Source organism: Anas platyrhynchos, chromosome 2 (assembly GCF_047663525.1).
Source record: "Anas platyrhynchos isolate ZD024472 breed Pekin duck chromosome 2, IASCAAS_PekinDuck_T2T, whole genome shotgun sequence".
NCBI lineage: Eukaryota > Metazoa > Chordata > Aves > Anseriformes > Anatidae > Anas > Anas platyrhynchos.
Window position 1 is genome coordinate 137,551,179 of NC_092588.1, and position 25,909 is coordinate 137,577,087.

A 25,909-nucleotide genomic window follows, 5' to 3' on the forward strand; every position below is an offset into this window, starting at 1 on the left:
TGGGAAAAGGATAACTGAGGATTACATCCCCAACTTCTGAACAGTTAGTAGCTATAAATGTTTTATTTTAATATAAACCCAAGGTGGCACTGACAGGCTGAGGAAAACAGGCACGTTTACACCTGAACACACTACACAGCCACCAGAGACAAGACCTTTTCATCTGAACGTTGCGAGTGGTGATTCAATGAGCTGAGCACCCACCTTATAAGCTCTGTTATGAGCTGAGCACCACTACGATGCTGGGCGAGGATTCTCCAGCCCATTAGGATCTCTTGTGCCAGCTGCATGCTGGTGTTAGCAAAGTTATAAACTGTGTCTGCATTGAAGTCATAAACTGTCTTTTATACACAGTCATAAAAGTACTGTGTGGGTTTATCTCCTAAATTACTTCCAAAACTGCTCTTTCAGCTCTGTCTGGAGTTGCTGAAGCAGTTCACCACCAGGTGGCAGATCCTCCAACCTTAGGAATTTCAAAAGTTCAAGAGACTCAAGCGGCAGCACCAATTCAAACAGTAATTATCTGTTATCCATTCATTTTAGAAAAGCAAACTGAGATTCTTCTTGTTTGACAATGTCCAAGGATGTGCTGGATGGATGCTACCATGCCACACACCCCAGGCTGCAGCCTATTAATAGGTTATGAAGTACAGGGCTGTAACAGGGCAGTTGTAACAAGTTTTAATCTTCATGTAGATTTTCATTGGTTAAGAAAAAAAAAAAAAAGAAGAAAAAAGTTTTTTTGGTTCACTAGGGACATACGACGAAAAAGAGTAAAATAATAAATGTCTAACTGAACACTTACTAATTTGCACCTGTGCTATTCTACAGGCTAAAAGCTACATGGGACACAGTTTCTTACCATGTCTGATCATATTAGTTTAGGGTATTGCCATAAAATTGGCCTTTCAGAGCATTCATGGGTAGAACGAAGGGCAGAAAACAAAAACAGCACTAAGGCACTTCAAGAGCCCTTAACTCACCTTACTAAAGTTTCTCCACACTTCCTGCAGGAGAGCAAAGCTCCACGAGCAACTCCCACGTGGTGGGCCTTTTTTGTAAGATACTCATCCAAGCCCATTGCAATTCTGTACACTTGTGCACGTGATACATTGCAAATGCTCTGAGACAGGAACCATTTTATTTTTTTTTTCTCTGTTTGTACTGGGTTTAGTATGTTTGCACTCTGACTCCAACAATAAAATGTCATTATCACAGTAAGTCCAGGTACTTTCCAGTTCCAGCAGCTCTGAGAAGCACGTACTTCAGCTGGAACAAAGTGGGAGCTGAGGGAAAACCATTAGGTCAGTGGACTCTTAGTGTGTGCATTATCTCCCACCAGTCAGAACCTTTCACAGGTCCTATGATATAAATGTACTTTGGATAATATAGCTAAAATTTAGAAAGTATTAACTTCACTCACTGTCCATTAGAAAATCCTCAAGGCTGATGCATTAATTGAAAACCTGTTCCTAATATTTTTAGAGTCCAATATATTTTCATGACATTCATAAGCTTTGTCATTACAATCTTTTGTGTTTTTCCCTGTTAACACTTGCCATGAAACAAAACAAAACAAAACACTAAACCAACTGCTTTTCTAGGTTAGAAAACTGCTGGGTTTTCTGGAACTGCTGACATCTAAATTACACTTTGTTCTGTATGTTTTAGAACCTTAATACTTGCTTCATTGTGCAACTGTAAAATACAAACAAACAAACAAACAAAGTCTTCATATTTTCCCAAAGTGTCTGCCTTGATATGTTTTTGAAAAGTAAAAGAAAGAACTTGTCACTGGACTTTATGATTAGACAAGCATGTGTACAATAGACATGCTAATCTCAACCCATAATCTGATCTGTGTTACTCTTCCAATTTCATTTAGCATGTGGCTCGGATGTGCTGGATATAGCGAGACATATTTCATAAGCTATGTATTCTGCAAAATCAAATTCAAACTAGTACAGGGCTGATGATAACACAGTAATAAAAATGCTATTTTAAAGATTTGCCAAATGCCTACATTGTGTTTGCTCAAATGCATTTGCTGTGTTAGGACCACAAATTATCAAACACTCAAACCATGTTTTTTGAACATAAAACCAACACAATTAAAGAAACAAATCACTGCAATTTAATAGCAATAATCTCACTTTACAACATAATAAAGGTGGAAACTTTGCAAAGGAATCTGAAAAAGAGACTGTAATTAAAAATGACAGACTTAAGATAACAGAGCTAAAATTAAATAGCACAGTAATTCTAGTAGGCTGAAATTTTAACCATAATGTTTATTTGACACCGCATTCTGATTAGTAAGTGACACCGCATTACCAGCACTTACTGATATCTCATAAACACTATTCCTTTAAAGCAGTATTTTGCAGCTCAGTGACCTTGCACAGATGGACAGTAAGTAACCCACCCCCCAGATCCAGCTCACATGTGGTCAGTAGCAAAATTCCTAAACAGAACAGGAAGACCTGGAATGCACGTAACCACTAGAAGGCAACATACAGCTAAAATGGTGATTTCAATATTTAATGCACTCCACAAATACTATTTATTTCAAGACATATACCACTGCCAAACATGAATCAAAGCAAAACAGAGGTGGTGTAGCTTTGTGGATGGAGAGGATTGGGATTTAGGGAATTTGGATTCCGTTCCTGGGTTGAGCCCAGACTCCCAGGTAAGACATTCAGTAAAATGGAAGTTACGACACTGGCCTTCTACAAAAACCTTGACATCTACTGAAAAATAAAAAAATAAACCAACAAAACCAATGAATGTGAGTTGGGGCTTATTATTTAATATTAAATAGGAACTATATAACACTTTCTCTAATCACCTTAGAGACTATATAATAATTAACTTTATTAAGTGTGGCTGCTGCTAATGCTGCACAGAAATAATGAAACGTGATAAACAATATATATGAAGGACTTCACATGAGCAGAAGTCACATACTTTTTCTTCTTTTAACCCAATTCATGCTGAAGTCAGAAGTCTCAGAACGAGAACTGGTCCCGCACAAAGCAGACATAGAGGGGTACGGTGATACTAGGGTTTCATTTTGAAAGTCTTCAGTGATACGTAAGCAAACAGTTCAGTATTTACCAAGACAGAGAGGATGCTTTTCTGAAAAGGGGTCTATGTTTCCGTATTGGCTGATGTTGATGAGAACTGCTTAAGAAAGTTTGATTGCTAGTAAGTGATATACATGTGAGTATGCACAGCAGAAGAGAAAACCAAAGTATTTTGCTCATTAAATAACATAAAATAATGTGATGACCACTAATAGAGGAAAAAAATCCACAAAGATTTTTTTTGCAGTTTATTTTCAATTATAATTTTTGGATAACCAAGCAGCTCTGTATGGAGAAAGCACAGAAGAATAATTCTGGCACTTTTGGATAGTACATTTTTTTTTTTCAAAAATTTTTCTAGACACATTCAGTCCATTTGCTCGGTCTATAATTCATTTTATGAGCATGATTAGCTCATATTATTCCAGAGGAAACTAACAATATATACAGTCAATGAAACTATCTTCTTGCCTACTCTGGGCCCTTTAAAATGTCTTCTAAGTCTACCCTGGCTAAACAGAATCCACAATATACATGATAGCTACAGAATACACTGTATTGAAATGAGGAATGCTCAGCACAAAATGGGACTCTTGGCATGCAGCTTAAAATAAAAGGTAGAAGTTCAGAAGTTTATAAAATCCCAAATGGGGTCAATTAAAAGGAGTTAGCAAAAGAAGGGACTGTTCATTGTTACTGTAAAAAAGGCACTTTGAGTAAATGGGACCAGAATTGGAGGAATCGTAGTCGACACAAAGTTCAGTTTGGTTTCATAAAAAGGCTTCAATGCTAAGGGATGCTACTCAAGTTTCCTGCAGTTTTACATTAAAATAAATTGCTGAGTAGTTTATAATAAAGGACATAAAATGTTTACAACCAACTTGTAAAATTAAGAAAAGCATAGTATAAGCAAAATATTACTAAAAGCAGCAATGCATAGCCTTTCATTGAGATAATGCACAATTTTGGACACCATGTGTCAAACTCTTGTTTTTAAGATACTTTCAGTAGCATTATCAACATAAAAATGGCCTACAAAACAAAAGCTTTACCAGCTCCCATTCATAAGGAGATTGAGGTCATAAACCAACCAAAACAATTTGTCAGTATTTTCAACATCCTGGATGACCAATATCAAGTATATGGAATAACAATCACACTCTTTGTTCAGCTATCTCATTGGAGGCAGCCGTTTAATCAGAGGAATGATTTTAATTATTTTTCTAACATTTACACAGTAATGCATTTAAGTTCTTTCAAATGTTGCTCACCACAGTTTGTTTTTCTCTTTTCTCTCCACCAAAAAAAAAAAAAAAAGAAGAAGAAAAAAAAAATCAAGCACTTCCACAGAAAGAATATTTGGCAATTTTATACTCCACTGAATTGTGGATTTTCACAATAGCTCACTTTAGATTAAAAGTCATTAGTGGTCTTTCCTCTCGTTTCTGCCAAGGACTCTTCTTATCTTCCCCTTGGTCGTCTTCCTCATCCTCCTCATCCTCCTCCTCATCTTGTACTGATGTTCCATGTTCCGGACTAGTTAATGGCTCTGGTTTGGTATCCACAGTTCTCGTCTCCTCCTGCAGGCTGGGCAGCTGCACACCACTCCTCTTACTAGTGCCTTCTAGGAGGCATCGTAGAGCATTGTCCTCAGGGCTACAGACCGCTGTTCCACACTCGCTGCCGCTTTGGTCCATATCATCCAAATACACAAGCTGTGTGTAAGCTGTGCTATCTGAAGCCTTCCGCTCTCTCTGCTGGTGCTCTTGCACTGGCGGGTGACTCTGTGGTGCAGACAGATGATCTCCTCTTCCCTTCCGTGCAGATTTTGGTTCATTCATGTCAACGCCGGAGTCCAAACTGGCGTCGTTACTCCCGTTCCTACCAGCTCTTTGGAGATCGATGTACGAATGTCTAACGTGAGCATTTGAACGTCCATCTAGAGAAACAAACCAGGCTCGAGGATGAGGCAATGGCTTTCCACCTCCTAATTCCATCAAAGCCTTTTCTGTAAGAAGCTGCACTTCGCTATTCATTTGAGCCAGGGACGCATCATTAAGGGAGGCTGGAATGGAAATAGATTCAGACATGGAAGCGTTTTGTTGGCTCCACTCAGTCGCACCTGCATCTTGCAAATGTTGCTGGGATATTGCTTGGGCTGTCAACTGTTGGGGCTGTAGCTGCTGTGGGGGGTGTGGAAAAAGCCGTGCGTGGGGGTTAGGAAGCTCAGCTTGAAGTCTTTCTATATCAATTGGCTGGTCGGCTGGGACAACCAGCGGCTGGCTAACATAAGAGTGTTCTCCCGGTAATTTCATGTAGTGACCTGGGATCACCAACGCAGGCAAAACTTTTCTGTAAACACTGTCATTAACTTGATCAACAGAATTGCAGCAGATTAACTGACCTGGTCGAGGGAAAGATGTAGGTCTTTCGAGGTGATCGACTGAACGAGACATCATACATTCAGTAGGTCTGCAGTCCAGCAGCTCTTTTTCAGGGGCTGAAGGTGTGGGGTATATTTGTTCCTGAACATTGTATTTACTTCCAGTAGCAATATGGTTCATAGATACTTGAATTTCTCTCTCTTGCTTATCAAATAAAGGCTGAGATAACATAGCATTATAACTTCTCCTGTATTCCTCTTTGACTGGGGACTCGTAGCCTTCAGCCGTTTCTGTAGATTTTCTTGTCTTTAAAGGAAAGCCATCTGCTGATTTGTGGTAGTCTTTTCTTAGAGACCCGCTGGGAGTCAGGTCATCCAAGGAAATCCTGCTCTTGTCTTTCTCCTTGTCAGAGAGCAGTTCCTCTCGGGAGCTGAACTCCTGGGAAGTACTGAATGAGTGTTTGAGCATAGGTGTGTGCATATCTGCTTCTCCACTAGGTGATACCATCTCCATGTGGACGGCACTCATTAATTCCTTTGCACCTGAGTTTTCGGTGTGCCCATTGCTAGCAACAGACAGCCCGCCAGGGAATTCTGACTCACGGCGTGAAAATATCAAATTTATATGGGACATAGAAGTTGCTTGATCCTTCTTAGAAGTGTCCAGTGCTGTGGAAAGCTGCAGTTTCTTGTGATGCTGACGTGGTCTTAAACATTTTCTTCTATAAAAGCCAGTAACAAAAGAAGTTACATATTTATGACTGTTGTACACAGAAACAAGAACAGCAAGTGCATCTCAATGGGAGATTTTAAAGTAGTGATTAATGTTAGGGGAATCGAGCTTTTATTACATAACCCAACAATTAAAAGCTTATCTTAGCAGCAAAGATAAAATTAAAGAGTAACTTATGTCAACTGGGAAATGTCGCAAGCACCAATTATAAATTGGAGCAAATGCCTGGAGGAGGCATATACAAAATCACACATTAATATACACTTGCTGATATGAGCTTAACATTCATTTTAATATAGGAGTGATTAAAAAGGTTACCGGCAAGTGCAGAACAGATAGAATTACATAGATCTTGGACCAATGCCTATGTTTGATAGAAGGTTTTAGAAAACACAGGTGTGTGTGCTCCATTCAGCTACCATCCTACCAAAGGCAGGGACTATATGTGCTGCGTATGCAACCAGGAACACATTAAATTGATCTATTTCTTTTACTTTCAAGTGCTTGCTTTCTTCTTCTTTCATTTCAAGTACAAAAGTTTAAATACAACAGCTTTCAATTTCATGAGCACAAAAAAGTTTACACTTCTAACATGGCCTAAGTAATGATGGTGAATCTTACCTGCAATAATACAAAAGGAGACACAGCAAGACTAGAAGTATGAGAGCCATCCCTCCTAAAATTGCCAAAAGAAACATTGTGTGATAGCTGGTAATGTCGTGTGTTACAACGGGACCTGGAAGGCCAGAAAAGAGAATTTAGACCTGTAACAACCTGCAAACAAAAAGAGGAACAGTACTTTAAACAGAGAGGGGCATCTTCCCCGGTTATCAGGATGCTAAGTGAGCAACACTGCCACTCAAAGCCCTGGTGCCTACTGGGCAGACCGCCTCTAAAGAAGGGAGCAAGTTGTGGAGAAAGCATGTGCTGGTTTTCATGTCTGCAAGTCCAAATAGATCATTCTGTGGAAAAGCAGTTAGTTTCGACGGGAGCATGCATCAGTGATTGCTGCCTTCCAGGTCCTGATGCTGACACAGTGCACTAAAGCTGTCATCACTGCAGAAAAGTCATCACAGCATCTTCCAGCACTGTAATGCATGTAGCAGCTCTGTGGCTAGCAACTCTCTAAGGACATTTGTGTTGCTTTGCACTGAACAGTACATACATTGCAATACAGGATTCGTTGGAAGATGTGTTGGTGCTCTTAAGCCTAGATCAAGCCAAGCCAAGTGGATCTTCAGTAGCTTTAAAAAGCAAACCACTAGTGAAACAGTGTTGTAACTCCAGGTTCCAATAATGCTTAGGAAATGGTCTAACATACAGAGAATGCACACATGTGGACAGCATCTGTGCACAATTTTGCATGTGTAACCCTCCTGGTTTGTAAAATCCTTATCATGATTTTGAAATAAAGGCCCAAATTTCCCTCTGCAGGCAAGGAGGTACGGTGCCAGCTGACAGAGTAACATGCATGTACCGTGAAGGACAGCAAACTTGAGCAACATTAAGGTTCTAGGTCATGAGGTTTGTAAATCCTCATTTGCGGATCTCGAGTGGTCTGTAGAGCCACTGCTAGGAAAGCAAAGCTCACTTCTGTCCATTTATTAGGATAAGAAATTGAATAGATTCATTGAGGAGACAAAATAAGCAAAAAGACATTAGCCTGATTAAAAATAACATCAGGTAGATTATATTTGGGTAATCTAAGTATTTATACATTCTATCTCACGATTACCTTTACATAACTGATTGATACTGTTGTTGATACATTAAGCAAAAAGACAAGAAAAATTAATTGATTTTTTTCATGAAAATGTTGCTCCCATTACAATAAAGTTTTAGGAACTCTGACCTAGCCCTCAGAAAGAAGGAAACGTAGAATAAAAGCAGAAATTCTGCCGTACAAGTTAAATTGCAAAGACAAATGTAGGCCTTCTCCTATTAAGAGCTACAGGCTGCCTCCTAACTGAAGAGTTAGAGTCCCAATTTCATGGCTAGTGGAACTTCCCTACAGTCTGTGGCATTTGGCTCAGAGCAGTTGTTTTTTCTTAAAGTAAAATTAATTTGTAAAATTCCATTACATTCAATAGGATAGTTTATTTTGATCTGCACCTTTACCTAAACTCCAGTCAGCAATGAATCAGATGAATATTCTAGCAGTTTAAGGCAATATACCTTAAATAAAAAGCTTACATAATGTATAATACAGAAAAAAAAAACACTACATAGCATGAAATGACTTCATGGACTATACAAGTAGACTTTAAAAACAAAGTCCTCATGTTAGAGTTTGGTTTTTTGGTTCGATATAGTTTATTTGGTTTGTACAGCCAAGGCAAGAATGTTCTCATTTCTACTGTATTTGGTTTTCATCCTCTCTAAGAATACGAGATTTTTGTTTGTTTGATTGGCTCATTTATAGAGAAGTACCTCTGATTTTTGTTGGCTGAAGAACTAATACTAAGAAACCTGAGGCAGCCTCAGATAGGAAAAAGGAGGAGCAGGCTGCAACGTTACAATCTCCATGGGCACAGATGTAAAACTAACACCTAGTCCAGAGTGACTGCCTGAAGTTGTACAGAGGCTTGCAGATGGGAACCAGTATTTCCATCTACCAAGGCCACTCTACTGATACACCTCCTGCAACTTTTACCCTAAGTTAATCGTGGTGAAAATTAATCGGTCACCAAGATGATGCAAAGCCTAAGCCACAGCAAAATGGGGATCTTCAGAGGAAAAAAAAAAGTCCAAAAAATGTTACAATCAATCAGTTCATTAGTAAACGTCTGACCTGGGATGATGCTGGTCTTAGATGTATCAATTAATTTGGGAGTTTCTGTACAGAAACTTCATAAAACATATTTTTCTACCTACTGGATACCAATACATTGATGTTACAACTCCCTTCATTTTCTAGCAATGGCTCTGCCAGGCAGTGGTGACAAATGCATCAAAGCAGGAACACTTTAAAAAGTTTCCTATTGAAATGGTTCAGAGATTAGCAAACTCAAAACAACTTTTGAGCACAATTTTTGCCCCCCACAGTCCCCAAAAGATTTTAGCCCTTTACTTTCAGATTTCTGTTTTCTAATAATCCATTATTGATCAAGCTGTGGCATCTCAGATGAGGTCATTCTGAAAAATATAAACATTATATATGAATAAATAATTACTCAATGATGGACATATCAATAAAATTCAATTCCATCTTACCTGGGATAGTAGGTGACATGGCTGCAACCCAGTAGCCCAGCTGAGGTGCAATATAAGTCCAAGTCAACTGACTTCCTTCCTGTTGTACAAGGCCCAAACTACTCTTCAGCCATGTCCCTGTAAATACAAAGGTTGTAGAAAGGCATTACAGATATATCCATGCATTCCTCTGTAAACGAGTGGAAAGCAAACAGTAACCTATCGATGTGCTTTAGGTGTTGTATGCCTTGCTGTGAAGTGGGAGATGGTGCCTTTCTGTCAATAACACCTGAGGGCTCCCCCAGGCAATCATCCCTGAGGCCTTTTCAGAAGCTCTGTACAGAAAAGTCCTTAAAATTTAGTATAACTCAAAGGTTCAAAAAGGGGTTATAGAATTATTAATTAATTAGATTTCACTTTTTCAAAGAATGATACTCCTGGAGGTGATTATATTTGGACAGACCCCTTAAAAACTCTATTTCAAGAGACAGCAGATCTCTCAGACCACACGAGTTCTCCACACCACCCTTCTATCTCTTGGCAGTGCAAGTGGTGTTCCCAGAAATGTCATTTTTCCCATAAAGAAGAAAGGCTTAAAAATGTTATTTCCAGTGAGTGTAAAAGTAAGTTGTCCCATCACTTTGATTCAGCAATGTTAGTCATTCACAGTGTGTATGCATTGGGGAATGCTGTTTGCCTGGTAACGGGTGATGAGTTTTCTAAAACATGTTTCTCAAAGGAAATACAATAATTTTTTTAGACTTAGGAAGTGATCATTTCAAAATAAGTAGAGCAGACAATATTAAAACCGTGTGTTTAAGTTAACAAAACTCGTTAATAGTCCAGAGTGGTGATCTGTATTAGTTCAGAGCCTTTCTAAGATAAGCTATGTTGCAAGAATTGGGCTACAGAACACCTTTATGACCAAAACAGTTCATCTTTTTTTTTTTTTTTTTTGTCATTTATTAAGACCTCTAATTCTGGAGCTGTTAGAGAAAAAAAAAATCACCTTGATTTCTAATATATTAAATGTCCATTTTGGTTTGTAGATGGCTCCCATCTTTTCCTCTTTGAAAGCAGCACAGGTTGCTACACCGTGCACTGATGAGAGTTAAATAATCAGACTGCAGGTATCAGATGGGTTACCTGCATGGGTCTGTGCAAAAAGATTCCCCAGCTGCAAGAAAACAGGAGCAAGCAGAGAGAAGGCAGGTCCAGGAGGCATTTCCTGAAGCTGCAGCCCTGGCTTGGCTTCACCAGTGGGGACCGCACCAATTACAAGAATGCTGCCTAGACAAGGTTCTTTGCAGCCACTACCAGTACAGCTTAGCTGCATACACAGAAGGAATAAATCCCTTTGAATTTCCATAGAGTAACTCTGAATTTCTACCTAAGAGGCAGGCAAAATGCTGTGTTTACCTTACTCGGCTTCAAATACCCACTTGAAAAGCAAGTTGCACCTTGCACTTGTGAATCCCTTCCCTTTCAGTAGTCTCCTACATGGCACTCCTGGAAAGGTGCTTTTCATCAGGTGTCACTCAGCACTAAGCACGAGCATTTGTGGATGCAAGTCATCTGCACGTTTAGCAGTCAATGCAGAACACACGGAGGAGATACTTTATTTTTTATTATTAAAAAACCACTGAGATCCTGATGATTTCCTCCATGTTTCTGGGATTATCCACCTGTGCAGACCCTTTCTATGTGAGAACAGCTTTTCTGAGTATTTATTTTCTCTCTGCTATTGATTTTTCCTGAGTAAGTACATCCGTGAAGCCCACCATCTGACTACTGGCTCTGCATTTGAAACCAACCTGACTTTGTGGCCAACAGGAGAAAGAAATTACTGACAATTTTTCTCTTCTCCAAGTATCATTTTCAGTCTGTACACAGTAGCAATAATCTGTTATTTCACACAGAAAGTCAGGCAAGATGAGGCTTTTTGATTCACAGTACCAGACAGATCAAAACCTGGATGTGTAGACTTGAATCAATAAATAGTGTATCCGAACACCTTGGTGTAGTCATTACTTTACCAATTTTTGGGAATTATTATCAAGAAGAACAGAACTGAATTGTCCAGTTGTGTGTAAAAGTTTCTGGAAAAATTAGGAAAAGCAGATTCATTTGCTTCCCCAGGATGGCTGTTTTCCCTTCAGATTTTCTACCAATGCATTATGGTAACAGGCCTGAACCACAAGCTGAAAAAAAGCCCACTGGGTCACTTCTATCTTGTACCTAAAAATGCCACTTGATAAGAAGACTGTAAGCTTAAATTGCACTTTTATTTTTTATTTTTTCCCTGCAAGATCTGTGGAGTAAAAATCCATGTGGAGATAATGAGAAAACTGCTATCTCAAAAAAAAAGGAAAATGCACCAACTATTCAAATACACAGCTACGTGAAAGAACACATTAAGATCAGCACACAAAAGTGCTGATTAAAAAAAAAAGGAAGAATGGCAGGGCCTGGGTGATGAACTTACTATTTTTACAGTCTCTAACCCCCCTAAATTTACGCACAGACAAAATACATACACAGGTAACATAGCGAATTTCACTGCCATCTTTGTCATCTATTTTTATAGTTAATTACCTCTTTGAGCAGAAGCTATTATTGATTTCTTCACTAGGGGGAACTTGTGTCCAGCTTGCTTTACGGGCATTACGCTGCCTTCCAGCGAACACAATCCGTGTAATGCCTCTTTAAAAGCCTTTTGCTCGGTAATACCCAGCTTGCATAATGTGGCGATCAAGGAGCTAACAGAGGCTGCACTCTTATCGCAGTGAGCAGAGCTCAGCTGCCATCCTGCCAACCAAGCAGCAGCTCGGATTGCTCATATTTTAGCAACGAAAGGAATCCCTGCATTTGCAAGGGATGCAAACAATGGTGTTGCCTGCACAAGGTCGGTTGGGTTTCACGGTCGTTTTCTGCTCATTTAGATCACCCATTTTTGCTAACCACCGGAGACACATGAGGAAATGCAATGGTTGGTGTAACACTTGGGAAAAATGGAATTTATTTGCTCTGTTATGCACAGCTAGGAGTTTTAAAAACCTAAGAGACATATATCTGATATCACTTACCCTCAGACAGGAGTTAGACACTTCTGTTGACCATACCCTACATGTTAGCATGTGAGGACGGATGTAAAATAATTACTTTTAAAATGGCACTGATGTAAGTTCCTTCATCAAGGCAATGCCAAGTGTGTTCCCATGGGTAAAAAATCTTGTTGGCTGCCCTTTTTAATATTTTCCTGGTTCAATAGTTTGCTGATAAACTTGCCTTACACTTCTGCCATCTCTTACCGATAGTTCCCTAATGTAAGAGTATCCTCCCATATGGTGGGATGAGGAGAATGAAGAACTCCATCCTCCACAACAGCAGCAGAAAAACAGGTTTGAGGGGAAACAGCTGAAACACAAAGTGCTGTCTTGTTTCTTTTGTGATCAAGTAGCTGAAAGCCAACACAGTGTTACTGGAGGGAAGTGATGTGCCTGCGGTATTCTGTAAGTCCATTAGGGCGTTCCCAGGTCTCTCTCATACTTCATCCTTCATAGGGACTAACTCCCTGGTCACTTTTCAACTCCCAGTAAACACCAAGCAGTGTTTTCATAACTCTCCATGTGCAACACCTCACTGTAATGACTAATGTTGGACCTTCTACCGAGCAAAAGTCAATCACGTTGTACTTACAGGCTATGCTCTTTGCATTTCAAGCTGCCTTGAGGAAGCAGCAGTTTGCTGCTGTGCAGTGTCAAGAATGAATTCCTTATCCTGTTCCAGGTCCTTCCTTGCAGTTGGAAGCAAGATGCTCTCCAAATGTGCAGCTAACTACCCACTGTGTCCTCGTGTACTTGCTCTTGTAAGCAAGAGGGAAGACCGAGGGGCAGTGAATAAAGAACTTCTTCCATTTTCTGTCCTCTCCTATCCACTAGCTTGCAAACGGAATAAAGGCAAGCAGTATTCACTTCTTTTGTGCAGGCAGGATTACGATTGCAGGAGAACTAAACAGAAGGATTTAGGAGGGAACAGAGGTTTTATCTCCCTGCACGGCTAAGTGTTATGATAATTTAATTCATTATTCTCCAAACATCCTATATCATCTACTTCCTTTTTCCTCCCAAGTCAGCACAACTGAGCAGCTCCACTGCTTGCTAAGTTATACACAATGTGTAACAACTGCTAAGTAGCAAGGAACACACGATTATAAACAAGCAGCAATACAAATGACTGGATGTAATGGAACTGATCATTTTTGTTCAAGACTGGCTGTGTAGTTCCAAAGAAAACACGCCAATATCTCCTTGGAGCAGAAACAGCAAGTTCAGTAGAGTTTGTCAGCGCGGCACCATTTGAGCCAATTTGTCATCAATTCTTAAAGAGTGTCTGGTGCTCCACGGAAAACTTCTAAATATAGAGACAATCTTGCTTATAGATCATTTTTACATTTCTCTTCCACTTTTTCCTCTATTACTGCTCAGTGAAGCCAACACGCTGATCCAGGACTCAAGTCAGGGGAGCTGTCTCCTGGCTCAAGCTAATGGCAGGGGGAAAACCTAGGAGTTTCTTAACTCTTTCCTCACAAAAATTGCATTTAGCGTTACTGATATCTTGGAATAAATGTTGCCATTTAACAAAATTCTTCTAAAAAACCTTTTAAAACTGCTGCCCAGCATGCCTTTCTACATTTAAGTGAAGTAAAGTACGAAAACTACCATCAATAACACTGCAAAAGATATAAAAAATGAGAGTACTTTAAGAAAACTTCTAATAAAAAAAAAATCAGATAAAGCTGAGCTCCATCTGACTGCAGAAATACCCAAATACCAGAGACAGTCTGAAGATTTCAGCAGAGCAGAAGTTCTGCTAGAGTTATTACTCTGCTGCAACTTTGATTGTGATGAGCATGCTTTATTTATCTCAGACAGCTTTTAGGACTTTCCAATAAGGGGGGAGAGGTTACTATCCTAAGTAATTTTAGCAGCAAAAGGTTTTCATATTAGACCTCCATTTTAGCACACATTCTGCACTAAAAACGCCTTTCTGTTATCTAACTTACTTCTCAATCAGCTTGAAAAAAAAAAGCACTTTCAGCAAGGAGAGTATCCAGATGGGCAGCTATTGCAGAAAATCCATTATGTAAAACCTGTTCTAGACTATTTCTCCACAAAATCAGGTCACTGCACGTATGGCCAGCCTGCCCAGAAAAGACACGTCCTATTGTCTTCGAAGATGCTATTCAGTCTGACAGCTTGCTGGATCCAGACAGCACAAATGGGACTGCTTTTGCAGTCTAGAGGCACGGCGCCTCAGATCAAGTCACTACTTTCATATATTTAAAGCTAGGCTTTACTATTTTAGATTAATCTCTAGTAAAATCAGTGGAAACGTACGCCCTTCTCGCTTCCATGTGTGTGACTGTGCCCGCTGACAATCACACACTGCTCCAACCAAAGTAAATGGCAAACCTCCTGTTGGCTTACGGGATGCAGGACTGGGCTGAATTCAGGCAGCACTGCCACGCGAGGCCATCTGCTCTGGATAGATGCATGTGACTCCTATTAAAGTCAAGAATAAAGGAGACAAATGCCCCTTTTAGCTGGGTGTGCTGACTTCAATAGGAGTTTGCACATTGGCATTCGAGCACCAAACTCAGCCCTCTGGGGAATGTGTAATAGCGCTTAGTTCATATCAAACTTTCTAAGCTGACCAATTCAGAGCCTTCCAGATCATTACCGCTGCGCTGACTTCTGCTTTCTTTGTGCATCCTTCCTATTGCTGATCAAAACAATTCTGGTCAGTGACAGTTAGAGGAGTGTCCTGTAGCCAGCAGCTTCTCCTAAGGACAGTCATAATGTATAAATAACACCAGTGTTTAAATTTATGGCAGCTGTGGTTTTCTTTTCCATAATTTACTTTTACACATGAGCTTTTGTTAAGAGGGTCGTCCACTGACTAAGCACAGTTTGCTATTTACTTTGGTTCTTTTAAACAACTTGGTGATAGGATCATCCAATCACACTGAAAGGTATCAAGCAGGGAACCAAAGTTGTGCTACTTATACAGCACAAATGATTTCCTTCCAATTGGTTTGGCAAATAAGAGGATTTAATTAGCCAGAGAGCAAATTAACCCTAATCCCATTAGATGAATTTATTTTTATTCACAACATTAACTTCCCCGGACAAAAGATTTTTTGAAAGAAAAGACAGAGGCTTTTAACAGTACTATTTAATAGCGTAGATGTTTTAAATAAATATTTTTTAATGAGAAGTGGTTTTCTTTCAGCACAGCTCTCTTCTGTGATGTCTACAATGTCTTGTAGGAACGTCCTGTTTAAGCAGAGATTCCCATTCAAATGGAGGTGTGTGTGTCAAAAGGCAAGAGCCAGCTTATTATCAGACAGACTGCGGGACTGCAGAGGATATTCAGAACACCCCTGCCAGTGTTTCTAGAAGTAATTGATTTAGACACTTCCAATGGCAATGTTATTATGGAGAGTTAATCAAGGGCGAGTTTTGAAAATAACTTCTTGAAGTACCTTCTGACATACACAAATTGTAGCTTTTCATTCTACCAGCTGAAAGCTGCTTATCAGATTTCTTTTTCCAGCAGAAAATCACCTCTAATCTGCATCTGCATAGGAAGTTTTCCTACAGAAGGATGTTTTTTTTTAGTTTTACTTTTGTTCATTTTATAAGCAGCTAAAAAACAAGGAAATAGGAGGTTGAAAAATTCTTCCTTGTGACTATCGGTAGAGATTACTCTCCTCCTTTTCCTTCCCCCAATGCACACAGGTTTAAAAATTTTCAGTATTTAAGTTAATATTACATTTTTGTTTTTTTTTGAGTTGCTAGGCAACATCAAAAAATAAACGTCCTTGCTCTGAGCTCATACCTTCATTATTCTTCCAGTGTTACAGAGTTGGTTACACAAGCCTTCCGTGGCTAAGTCCTGCTACTGTTTAGCAGCACCATCATTATTTGGTGTGCTCTAAGGGAAACACACTCTTCTAACCTACCTGGAAGACTTCTGCAAAATCTACCAGTTCAATTCCTGACTAACGCCTGAGAAGCTCTGTAGCTTTTGCAAACTCTATTCATCTTTCCCTCAAATCACCTGTCAATATATAACAAAAGAGCATGCCAGTTTTTATTTAATAATTTTAATTGTGTCTGGGCAGAAGGCAGAGCACATCGTACAGGAACTGCAAGCATTGTTTCGGTCCCCTCAGCATTTCCTTCCAGAATGCCAGAACAGAAGTGACTTATTAAATAAAAATGACTTCCATGCATAATTCTTGCTTAATAATTATATTTCAAAAAGGAAAGCTTAGTTATGCTTGCTGAGCCACCATCCCTGGTCACTCGTGTACATGAAAGATACTGCCTTTAATCCTCACTTTATCATATTATTAATCACAGTCAGCTATTGACAAAATTATTAGAACAAGTAATAAGTAAAAGGATGAGGCAATTCAACACACTGCATGCCTTTTCCTTCACTCAGCCTCACGTCACACTCACGGTCTCAGGCTGGCAGTGGAAGCAGAAGCCTGTTGTGATTTATCTACCATCCCAAGGCTGCGGAGCAAGGCTGTCCCAGGGCTTCCCCGGCTTCTTCCAACCCCAGCCAGACGCTTCACACTCGATGTGCCCTCCTGCTCTATGCATTCCTACCTCTATTTCCACCAACCTTCAATTCCTCTCCCACTCAAGAGCGCTTGCTTGTGCGGCTGCTTTTCTCCACTTCCCGAGTTTTGATGTCTATCTTGTCCCACCTTCTACTGCGTGGCTTCTGTAGGTGGAGCTACAGGGCCATCTACACAATACAATGTATAGTCTATTAATAAAACCTGTTCCCAGAAGCAATGCTATTTGTTTCAAGTTTGATTTCCTTGACAACATAATGGTAGATTATTTTCACATAGCAAGTTTTGGCACCGACCTGATTCCTTCAACGTCCTCTTAATCTCCCCAAAATGCTCTGCTTTGCCACAGAGTCCTCTTGCCACCACTCACTCAGCTCAGACAGCACAAGAGGTGGGGACAGGATCAAGGAATCCATTCACATCACTTACACGTGTGAAGACCACAACAGACATTTTTAAAACAATGTACATATCCACAAACAAACCCGGCTGCCTCCTGTGATCCACTGCACCTCTCCGAAGGACTCAAGATAGAGAAACATACCTCAGCGAGCAACACTGTGAAGCATCAGGGGAAGAGCTTCTTTCTTTTCCTTTCACTGCTGAGGTCTGTCTACTACTCTGCAATTATATCTGCACCTATTATGTAGACATCGTATATGGTAAAAAGCTGGGTTTGGGAGCTGCCATTTCTATGGCAACACACAAAATATGGAATTCTTTAAAAGCAGTTAGTTAAAAATCTGTATTCCTCGGTGTATTTAGTTTTTAAGAATAATCTAACCTTGACAGTTAATATAGGAAGGAAGTCACAGAATCACAGAATGGCGAGGTTGGAAGAGACCTGTGAAGATCATCGGGTCCAACCCCCTGCCGAGCAGGATCACTCCGAGCACGTTGCACACGATGGCATCCAGGCAGGTTTTGAATATCCCCAGAGAAGGAAACTCCACAACCTCTCTGGGCAACCTGTTCCAGTGCTCTGTCATCCTCGCAGTAAAGCAGTGCCCTCGCATATTACAGAATCACAGAATGGAAATGAAATTCAAATCGTCAAGGAACTTGTATCAGCATTGTGGAGGCTTCATCTCCCTGCAGTCTGCAAAGCTGGTTATGCTGCCTGTATTAAAACCAGGCTTTGGGGGCAGAGAACATGTTCACTGTGCTGATTACAGTAATGCATTTTTTGCTGGGACTCGGGGCAATGCAAAAGCCAATTACAGTAACAGTGTTATGCACATCTCTCACACGTAGCAAACCCAGAAAAACCCACTGAGAAGCACATGAAGTCCCAGGTCACGTAAGCAGCTGTATGTAGTCCAAACACAGTCCGTCCGACCTAAGTTCAGAGCATGGACTGCATTATTTTTTTGTTAATTTAGTTCATGTCTATCGTGCAGTGCATGAATATGGTGGCAATCAGAAGTTAACTGAATCCACAACAAAGAGGAATGCATTTTATTTTTAAACTATGAAAAAGTTGTTGTTTCCTTTGGGAGAATTATTATTGCTACCACATGGGAAGTTCAAATTGGAGACTTTTACAAGTCACCTTATCTAGAACTATTAGACAGGCAGACATAACCTGCTACAGGTCCTGACAGGAGCTGCTCCTCTCTTCCTGTAAGCGCTAGGAACATAAAATGAACTTGATCTACACGAAATACAACTAAACCATATTGCAGTCAAGTTTAAATAGGTACCCACAGTCTTTATATGTAAGTATATTCTCACAACTTCTTACGAGCACAGAAAACATTATCTTCATTTTGCTGAAGAAGGAACACGTAGGACATTCTGACTCCACAAAAATCAATGGATATTTTTTCAGTGGAGGCAGCACGTCACCCAATAAAAAGTATCAGACATCCCAATGTATTTAGATATCTATTATGGCATCAAATGCAGCCAGAAAGCACTGACACAGCACAGTGAGAGTACATAAAATATTGCTCTTTATAAAGCTATAAAAAGAGTTCCCCAAGATACTTGTCTCCATATTCTGCTATCACTTTACATTAATACATGGTTGAGCTTTCAGGCACTGGGGAAAATCTCCTCCCCTGTGAAGAAGCTAGCAATTTAAACCCCACAAGGTCATGTCAGCGACGTACACCAAGTGTTTGGGGAGGAGCAGGAACAGAGAAATAGTACTCTGAACTTCATGTATGTTATTGCACAAAAGGGAACACATTTTAAGGAGTGAAGAGACAAAGGGAGGAGGTTTATCTCCTTCACTCCAAGAGTCTTTTGCCATACACTGTTGAGAAGTGTTGAAAATATTTTCCTGTTCCTTGGTGGGATTCAGATGCATCGGTACTGTCACTAAAGAATAAACTTCACTTCCATATTATGTGATCTGCAGTATTTAGTAATACTTTTAAGTCATTCATACAGATCTAGATATAGATCTAGTAGTCTACAGGCAATGTAATGCTTCCATACCACATGGGATGAAAATGACAACTTGAAATGAAGAGTTCTGGTCTTACAGTTTTGCTCACTGATTCAAATGAAAAATGGACAGCTTAGCATAAAGCAAAAACCATTCCAATGTTCAAATGGCTGAGGAGAACACATCTAACTATTCATAGGCGTGATATTTTGCCCAGCTGGTGGGAGCAGGAAAACATTCAGGAGGTAAAAAGTTAAATTTCAACTGGGATGTGTAGTGTGTAGTATTCATTTCTGACAGAAATGGACAAGGTTAGAAAGAAGTCCGGGACAGAAATTTGGTGTATATTGCTGTAAATCCTACTGACATCAAGGCAAACACACAAGGAGGAAGTCATGATCCCAAACATCTGCTTATGGATAAAGAAAAAAATGAAAAGTTTTCAACCACTTCAGAGTTTGGAGGGAAATAAGACAGGACTTAGAAAATGGAAAAACAAAACAAAACAAGAATCACTAAACAATCCTGATTATAAAAATGAAAATCCATATCTCTTATGTTCAAAACTGAAATATAAGCACTCTTCCAGTGGTGCATGAGATCCAAGAGAGATACAGGTATATCAACAGTGCAGAATGATGAAATTGCATTTTACTGTATGTCTCCACAACATCAATGCACCTGTGCCTATTACCAACACTAAGAATTGCTGCAGAGAAAGGTGGCTGAGTATCTCCAGCACAAGAACAAGGTTGGAAGCATTCATTTGTCCTAAAACTTCTCCAGAGCATAGTTAGATGCTCTTCATTTCATTAATTATTCACAAAGGTATTAGTGCTTTAATTTGTTCACCATGCAGGCAAGGCAATAAGTTTGTTTTGTAATGAAACATCTCGTTTGTAACAATATAAACTAGATGCAGCAGATTGTCTTATCTTGGTGTCAGCCTGCTTTTTCTGGCTGGCTGTTTCATCAGTGTCAGTGGAGCTACCCTCAGCCTTAAGCAAACTATGCTGCTTCTCCCCCTTCTCTCTCCAGTTCTTCCTGGAGAAAAGACAGAAACTGTGGCAATGAAAATACAGACTGTTTATGGTAAACATCCTAAGAAGCCATTAATTATTTTTGGCTGCAGTAATATGCAAATACGCATAATTTCTGTAGAAACTATGAAAATCTCTGCACTTCCAGTCAGATGCCACTGGGTTTATATCAGTACATCATGAGCTCAGCAGAACGTTTGCGATTCTAAGAACTGAAATACATTTCTAGTGTTTCTGTCCCTTCTCCACTCCCTCCCCTAAAAGTGAAAAAGTTTTTCTGCTTTTTAGAGCAGAAATTACACTTCCTACAGTAATGATGACAACCACATGGATTCTGAACAAAAACAATGGCTTGAATGAACAAGCGCCCACTGTACTGCAAATACGCTAGAGAGAAGCACTGCATTATTGCTTCGTAATACATTCACAGTTTTCCATCTCTGGCATTTACTCAATTTTCAGATACAAGTGTGAAAATTTAAGCCACTGAAAATCTATTAAGGAGAGACCACAACATAATTAACACTGAAAAAACAGCTCCTGAAATGAAAGCCAAAATCAGAATAATGAGGTTAGAGGGCCTATCCTGAGCAGGCACAGATCCGGCAATGCAAACGTTACACCAACTTACTTGCCTGGTAAACATTTCTCCAGCATGGAGCCATCCCAGTTATCAGCCATCCTCCTCCCTTCAGACTCCAAGCACAACAGGCACGGGGAATGACAGGGTACCACCGCGTTCGCGCTACATATGGCTAGGTTGACAGCCCTTAGGGTGCTAATGTAGCCCGCAAAAGATAGAGTAGCTGCTCTACTTATTAAATTAGGCTGCTCTAATTTAAATTGGTTGGGATGTGGCCAAAATTCTGCTAGAACTGGCATGCTGCAATCGGGGCTTAAATGAGCCTTTGTTCAATGTCTTCGGCTGCATGGAAAGATGCTTACTTCAGCTGAAGTGTGAGCTGGAGCCTAAGCATAGCATCTTCAATACCTTCCTCTCCGTGGCTTTGTGAAGTCAAGAGCCCTGACAAAAAATGCTTTTTGTTTAGTAGTCCTCACGCCTTCTCCTCACAACACCTCAAGTACTCCAGCAGTTTGTCATGAAGCAAACAAGGTTGAACTTGTCTCAAGACTGGGAGCCTCAAGCTGCACCACTAATTAATGAGCCCATATTTATCTATACTAACATATACTGCAAGTAACAGTGTAACTAGCTTTTTATATGCAACAGTAAAAACACATCTTCCATTGTAAGAGAGCTTTGGAGGCCTCACCAAAGGGGCATGGAAATTTGGCCATAAATGAGAAAGCTCTGTAATCAAAATCAGAGCCATTTTACTAGCAGTGAGTATCTAGCAGTGAGGCATGCTATGGTTGTAACGCAGCTGACAGGAAGGATTAGGGATGGACTGCTTCTTGTGGAGAAGGCAAACGTGAGCCAGTCTTACCAGCCTTTTCTTGAACAAGGGAAAACAAAACACTTTCTAGAATCACAAATCAAAATCAGTGTCAGGCAGAAAGTAAGTAAAACTTACTGTTAGGGGCACCACAAGAAAACCAACATTTCCCCAGCTAAGGGGAACCCCGAATCCATCATCACACTCTTCTTCTACTGTTCAATTTTGTACTGTGTTCAAACCTACTCTTTATTAAATCCTACTGCTGTACTCTCTAATACATCTAATTCCTGACACAGGATTTAGCAGGAATGCTATTTAAAAAAGAAAAAAAAAAAAAAAAAGCCTTTTTCAGCAAACAGAGGCAGGAAGGAAGCAAAAACACTATTTCCCCCCTCACCTCTCTCTTACCCCTTCCCCCAACAGAGTGGATTCAGGCTAGTTCTGCTTCTGGATGTGATCATAAACTGGCTCAAACTTTTGCCTTGCAGGGACAAAGCTCCACTGATTGTAATGATCTGCATCTCTGGCTTCTTTTTCGTTCTCTCTATCTCACAGCCTCCGCTTTTCTCACCTTCCATTCTTCTTCCTTGACTTCTTTTTAGCAACCATCTGGTATATACTTCAGAAAAGACAATGGAATAACTGAAGTAGAATCACCAGGACAAGACTTCTCCCTTAATTCTTTACACTTTGAAAGTATAAAGAAGGCCAGCATGGTATACCAGCTAGCAATGAAAACAAAACAAATCAATAAAAAACAAACAAACACAACCAAACCAAAACCCACAAAACCCTAAACAAAAATAACCCCTATATCAAAAAAACAGAGATCCTGTAACACAGATTTCTGAAGAAATCCCGTTCACTACAGCAAAAGTTATTCTTAAATGTAAAAAAAACGAGAACATTTTACAGATTGCGTTAATTAGGCTTTTTGTCCTTTCAAAATATTTCATGACTTTTTTTTTTAAACATCTACACGTACTTTCTTGATGGTATTAGTCAACCTCAAAGTGATTTACAAAAGGAGTCAGTATTATGTTTCCTATCTGTCAGACAGGAAACTGAGCCACAGAGAAAAGAGATGGACCAAAGGTCAAATAGCTGACTGGTGGCAGAGATAAGGCTAGTTTCCATTTCTCCAGACTTCCACTTCAGTGCTGCAGCCGTTATGTCTGTTTCTCAGTCTCTGGCTGAAACCAAGTCCTCTCAAAATCATTTTATGTAAAATATTTAATAATTGTAAAATATTACATTTACAAAAGATTTTTGTCTGGAAGTGGCACCTCATACTGCTCAAGTATATTTACATATACAGTACATATTACTTGAATAATAAAACTCTGTCTTCTCTCCTTTTAGACAGAAAATCTATTTCTGTACACTCCAGTGAAAACTTCAATATATAACATAATAAGTGCAGTGAGACATCATTTTCAGATAAATGAAGCCATCGAAGGAAGCACAGTTAAATGTTACCTACCGAATTTTTGGTCAAACCTCCACGCTGGAACGTGTGCATTGTGCTTCAAGTTGCTGTTTGTTGGCAGAGGCACTGTTACATAGATGGGGCCATTCACTGGGATTGGAGTCCCATCGCTGTTGAGAAGGTGAACGCTGACTGCAGTGACAGGGGTGAGGTCATACCGAGTGCTGTTTCCTACCAAGAGAATGAATGAATATTATGACTACAGACTTTCCTGAAGTTTAAGAGACACTCAGGTGGTTCAACACCACAGCATTGGACTGACATTTCTCAAGGGAAGGTAGTATTAATCTGCCCTACATTACAAAATTCACCAAGATGTATATATTTTGGAATTTTCCAAAATTAAGTAAGTTAAAAATAGCAAAGACAAGAAAAATACAATGTGAATTCTCCTGTATATATTTTTGCACCTTCATTCATTTTAAACTAATACACACGGGTATCACAGACATAATCAGGGTTTAAAAAAAAAACAAAAACCAAAAACAAACAAAAAGAAACATCACCTGAAATCAACCAAGCTAAATTGATTTATAGTATTATCTTATCTGTGCAATATTATTAGTATTCTTTATATTTAAACTATATGCCAATGGGTGTTACTTCACAACAATGTGGTTTAAAAAAATGTTATAACCCTTCAGCTAGGTCAACCAAATGAATCAATTGCAGAAAAATAAGGAAGATGCATTCAGGTATTCAGGAAAAAAGCCTCAGGTACTGCTTAAAACCAAGAAGATCTGGAGCTCAAAGCAATACCTGCAAAAGTCTAAACCAAAGGCATGGACCTGGAAGTTTTGCAAGGGGCTTGAGCCCACCTGGGTCCACACTGCTGCTACAAGCAACTGCCCTGCCTTCTCCTTTGTGCTGGCCTTGGTGGTTGTGCAGCTGCTAATTTTGCTGCGGGGCTGATCTTTGCACACGAGAAAAGGAGCCTGGCTGGGGTGCCTGGTTGGCAGAGAGAGATTACACCCTTGCTGTAATCCTGTTGCCTGATATCTGCACTAACTGCCTGTGAAAGCACTTTTTCACCCAAGTGCTGTGCCCATCAGCTACACCAAGTCACAACAAGCAGTCCTCTGGAATATATAGCATCTCGGTGCCAGTCTTCGTTAGGGCAAATCTGTTCAAGACAGCAGAGGGAGTGCTGGACAACAGCATTAAGACCTTTATGATGTCTCCTAGCAGTGAGTAAGTGTCAAGGAATGGCCTCTGTGAAGCTCAGTGCCTCTCAGGGGCAGTCAGCTCACCAAAGTAAAGACACCACCAGGAAAAGGCTGGAGGAGTGGGGGTGGCACAGGGGAAAAAAAGACAGAGCTCCTCAAAACCCCCAAGAACTTTAAATTCTTTGAATTTTGCAAGAGGTGCCAAGCTGAAGACATGCGAAATAACCACAAGGAACTCTGCATGTGGCTTGTTTACAACAGCATCTACTTTGACGCACATTTTTCCCACATTTCAAGGGGAGCGTTGCTGTTCCCCAGCTGACAGGCCAAGGACGGATGAAAGCACACACAAGGGCACACAGTTGGCTTTGATCTGCCACAAACCGAGGGGCAGGGGCATGTCCTGCAGAGGGATTAAAGTTTTGAGAAAACAGGAGCACTGAAGATGGCCGTGTAAGAGAGCCACACAGGCAACATAGAGGAAAAACTAACAAACAAACAAAAAACAAACAGAAAATAAGGTTTAAGAATTCAAATAGGGAATAGGGGAAAGGTGCCAGCCTACCCAAGCCTTTATATTACAGGCTCCAATGGTGCATGGTATCACACCCCTACAGCTTTAGGATATGAAGCAGAAAGAGAGGAGGGAACTGGTGGGGAAAGTTGTTTTATTCATGATCACTCGGTCCCCTGCCTCTCCCATGTACCTGTAACTTCTGTCTGATTGATGCCTGGCCCCAAGTCACTGGATTTGGGCCACTAGGCTTCTCCTGCTGGTATCAGAGAAATCAGTTCCTCTTGCTAAGCACCACGACCTGATCCCTTTCTGGCACATCCAAATTCCTAATGACAAAAAGTGCAACTTTGGATTTTAGAAACATTTAGATCAATATCTACAATTAAATTATATTTTACTTATTTTTACATATTGAAGTTTTTGAATTTTGCTTTCATTCCTGTCTTGATAAATCTTATCTGCTTTCAATGTCTGCAAAAAATGCATTATCTAGCCCCAAAAGAAGCATCCTAAGGATGAAACACTGCTCACATTTTTTTACTTTAGGAGCACTGACGCTTTGCTCAATACTGGGCTGAAGTTAGATTAGAAGACAAAGAACTTTCTGAGATCTACTGATCTCTAGCAAGAAGAATAAAAAGTCCTTCAGTTTGCCATCTTGTACAGTATGTAAACGCTCGTTAAAAAGATATGTTTGTCTCCTTTCAGTTGTGAAGGTAAATTAAAATCAATGCTTATGAAACCCTCACATGCTATACAACTGATAAGCACATGCACAGATTAAATGGGAATGGACTTCAATAAATGTCAGCTTTCATTTATTTATTTCCATTTTTGACATCTGGTGA

At 39.9% G+C, this 25,909-nt stretch overlaps 1 protein-coding gene across 6 annotated transcripts in view; it reads right to left on the reverse strand.

The window, feature by feature from the left end:
* Positions 1 to 2,111: 2,111 nt before the first annotated feature.
* The window catches only part of FAM171A1 (family with sequence similarity 171 member A1), an 87,291-nt gene continuing 63,493 nt past the window's right edge, over positions 2,112 to 25,909 (reverse strand). For all 6 annotated transcript variants that reach the window (XM_038174716.2, XM_072033672.1, XM_038174714.2 and 3 more), the window contains 4 exons: positions 23,373 to 23,549; positions 9,419 to 9,535; positions 6,827 to 6,941; positions 2,112 to 6,194 (listed from right to left, as the gene is read on the reverse strand). In XM_038174716.2, coding sequence (XP_038030644.2) covers positions 4,493 to 6,194; positions 6,827 to 6,941; positions 9,419 to 9,535; positions 23,373 to 23,549 — 2,111 coding nt within the window. In that variant the 3' untranslated portion in view covers positions 2,112 to 4,492. The remainder of the gene's footprint in view (positions 6,195 to 6,826; positions 6,942 to 9,418; positions 9,536 to 23,372; positions 23,550 to 25,909) is intronic.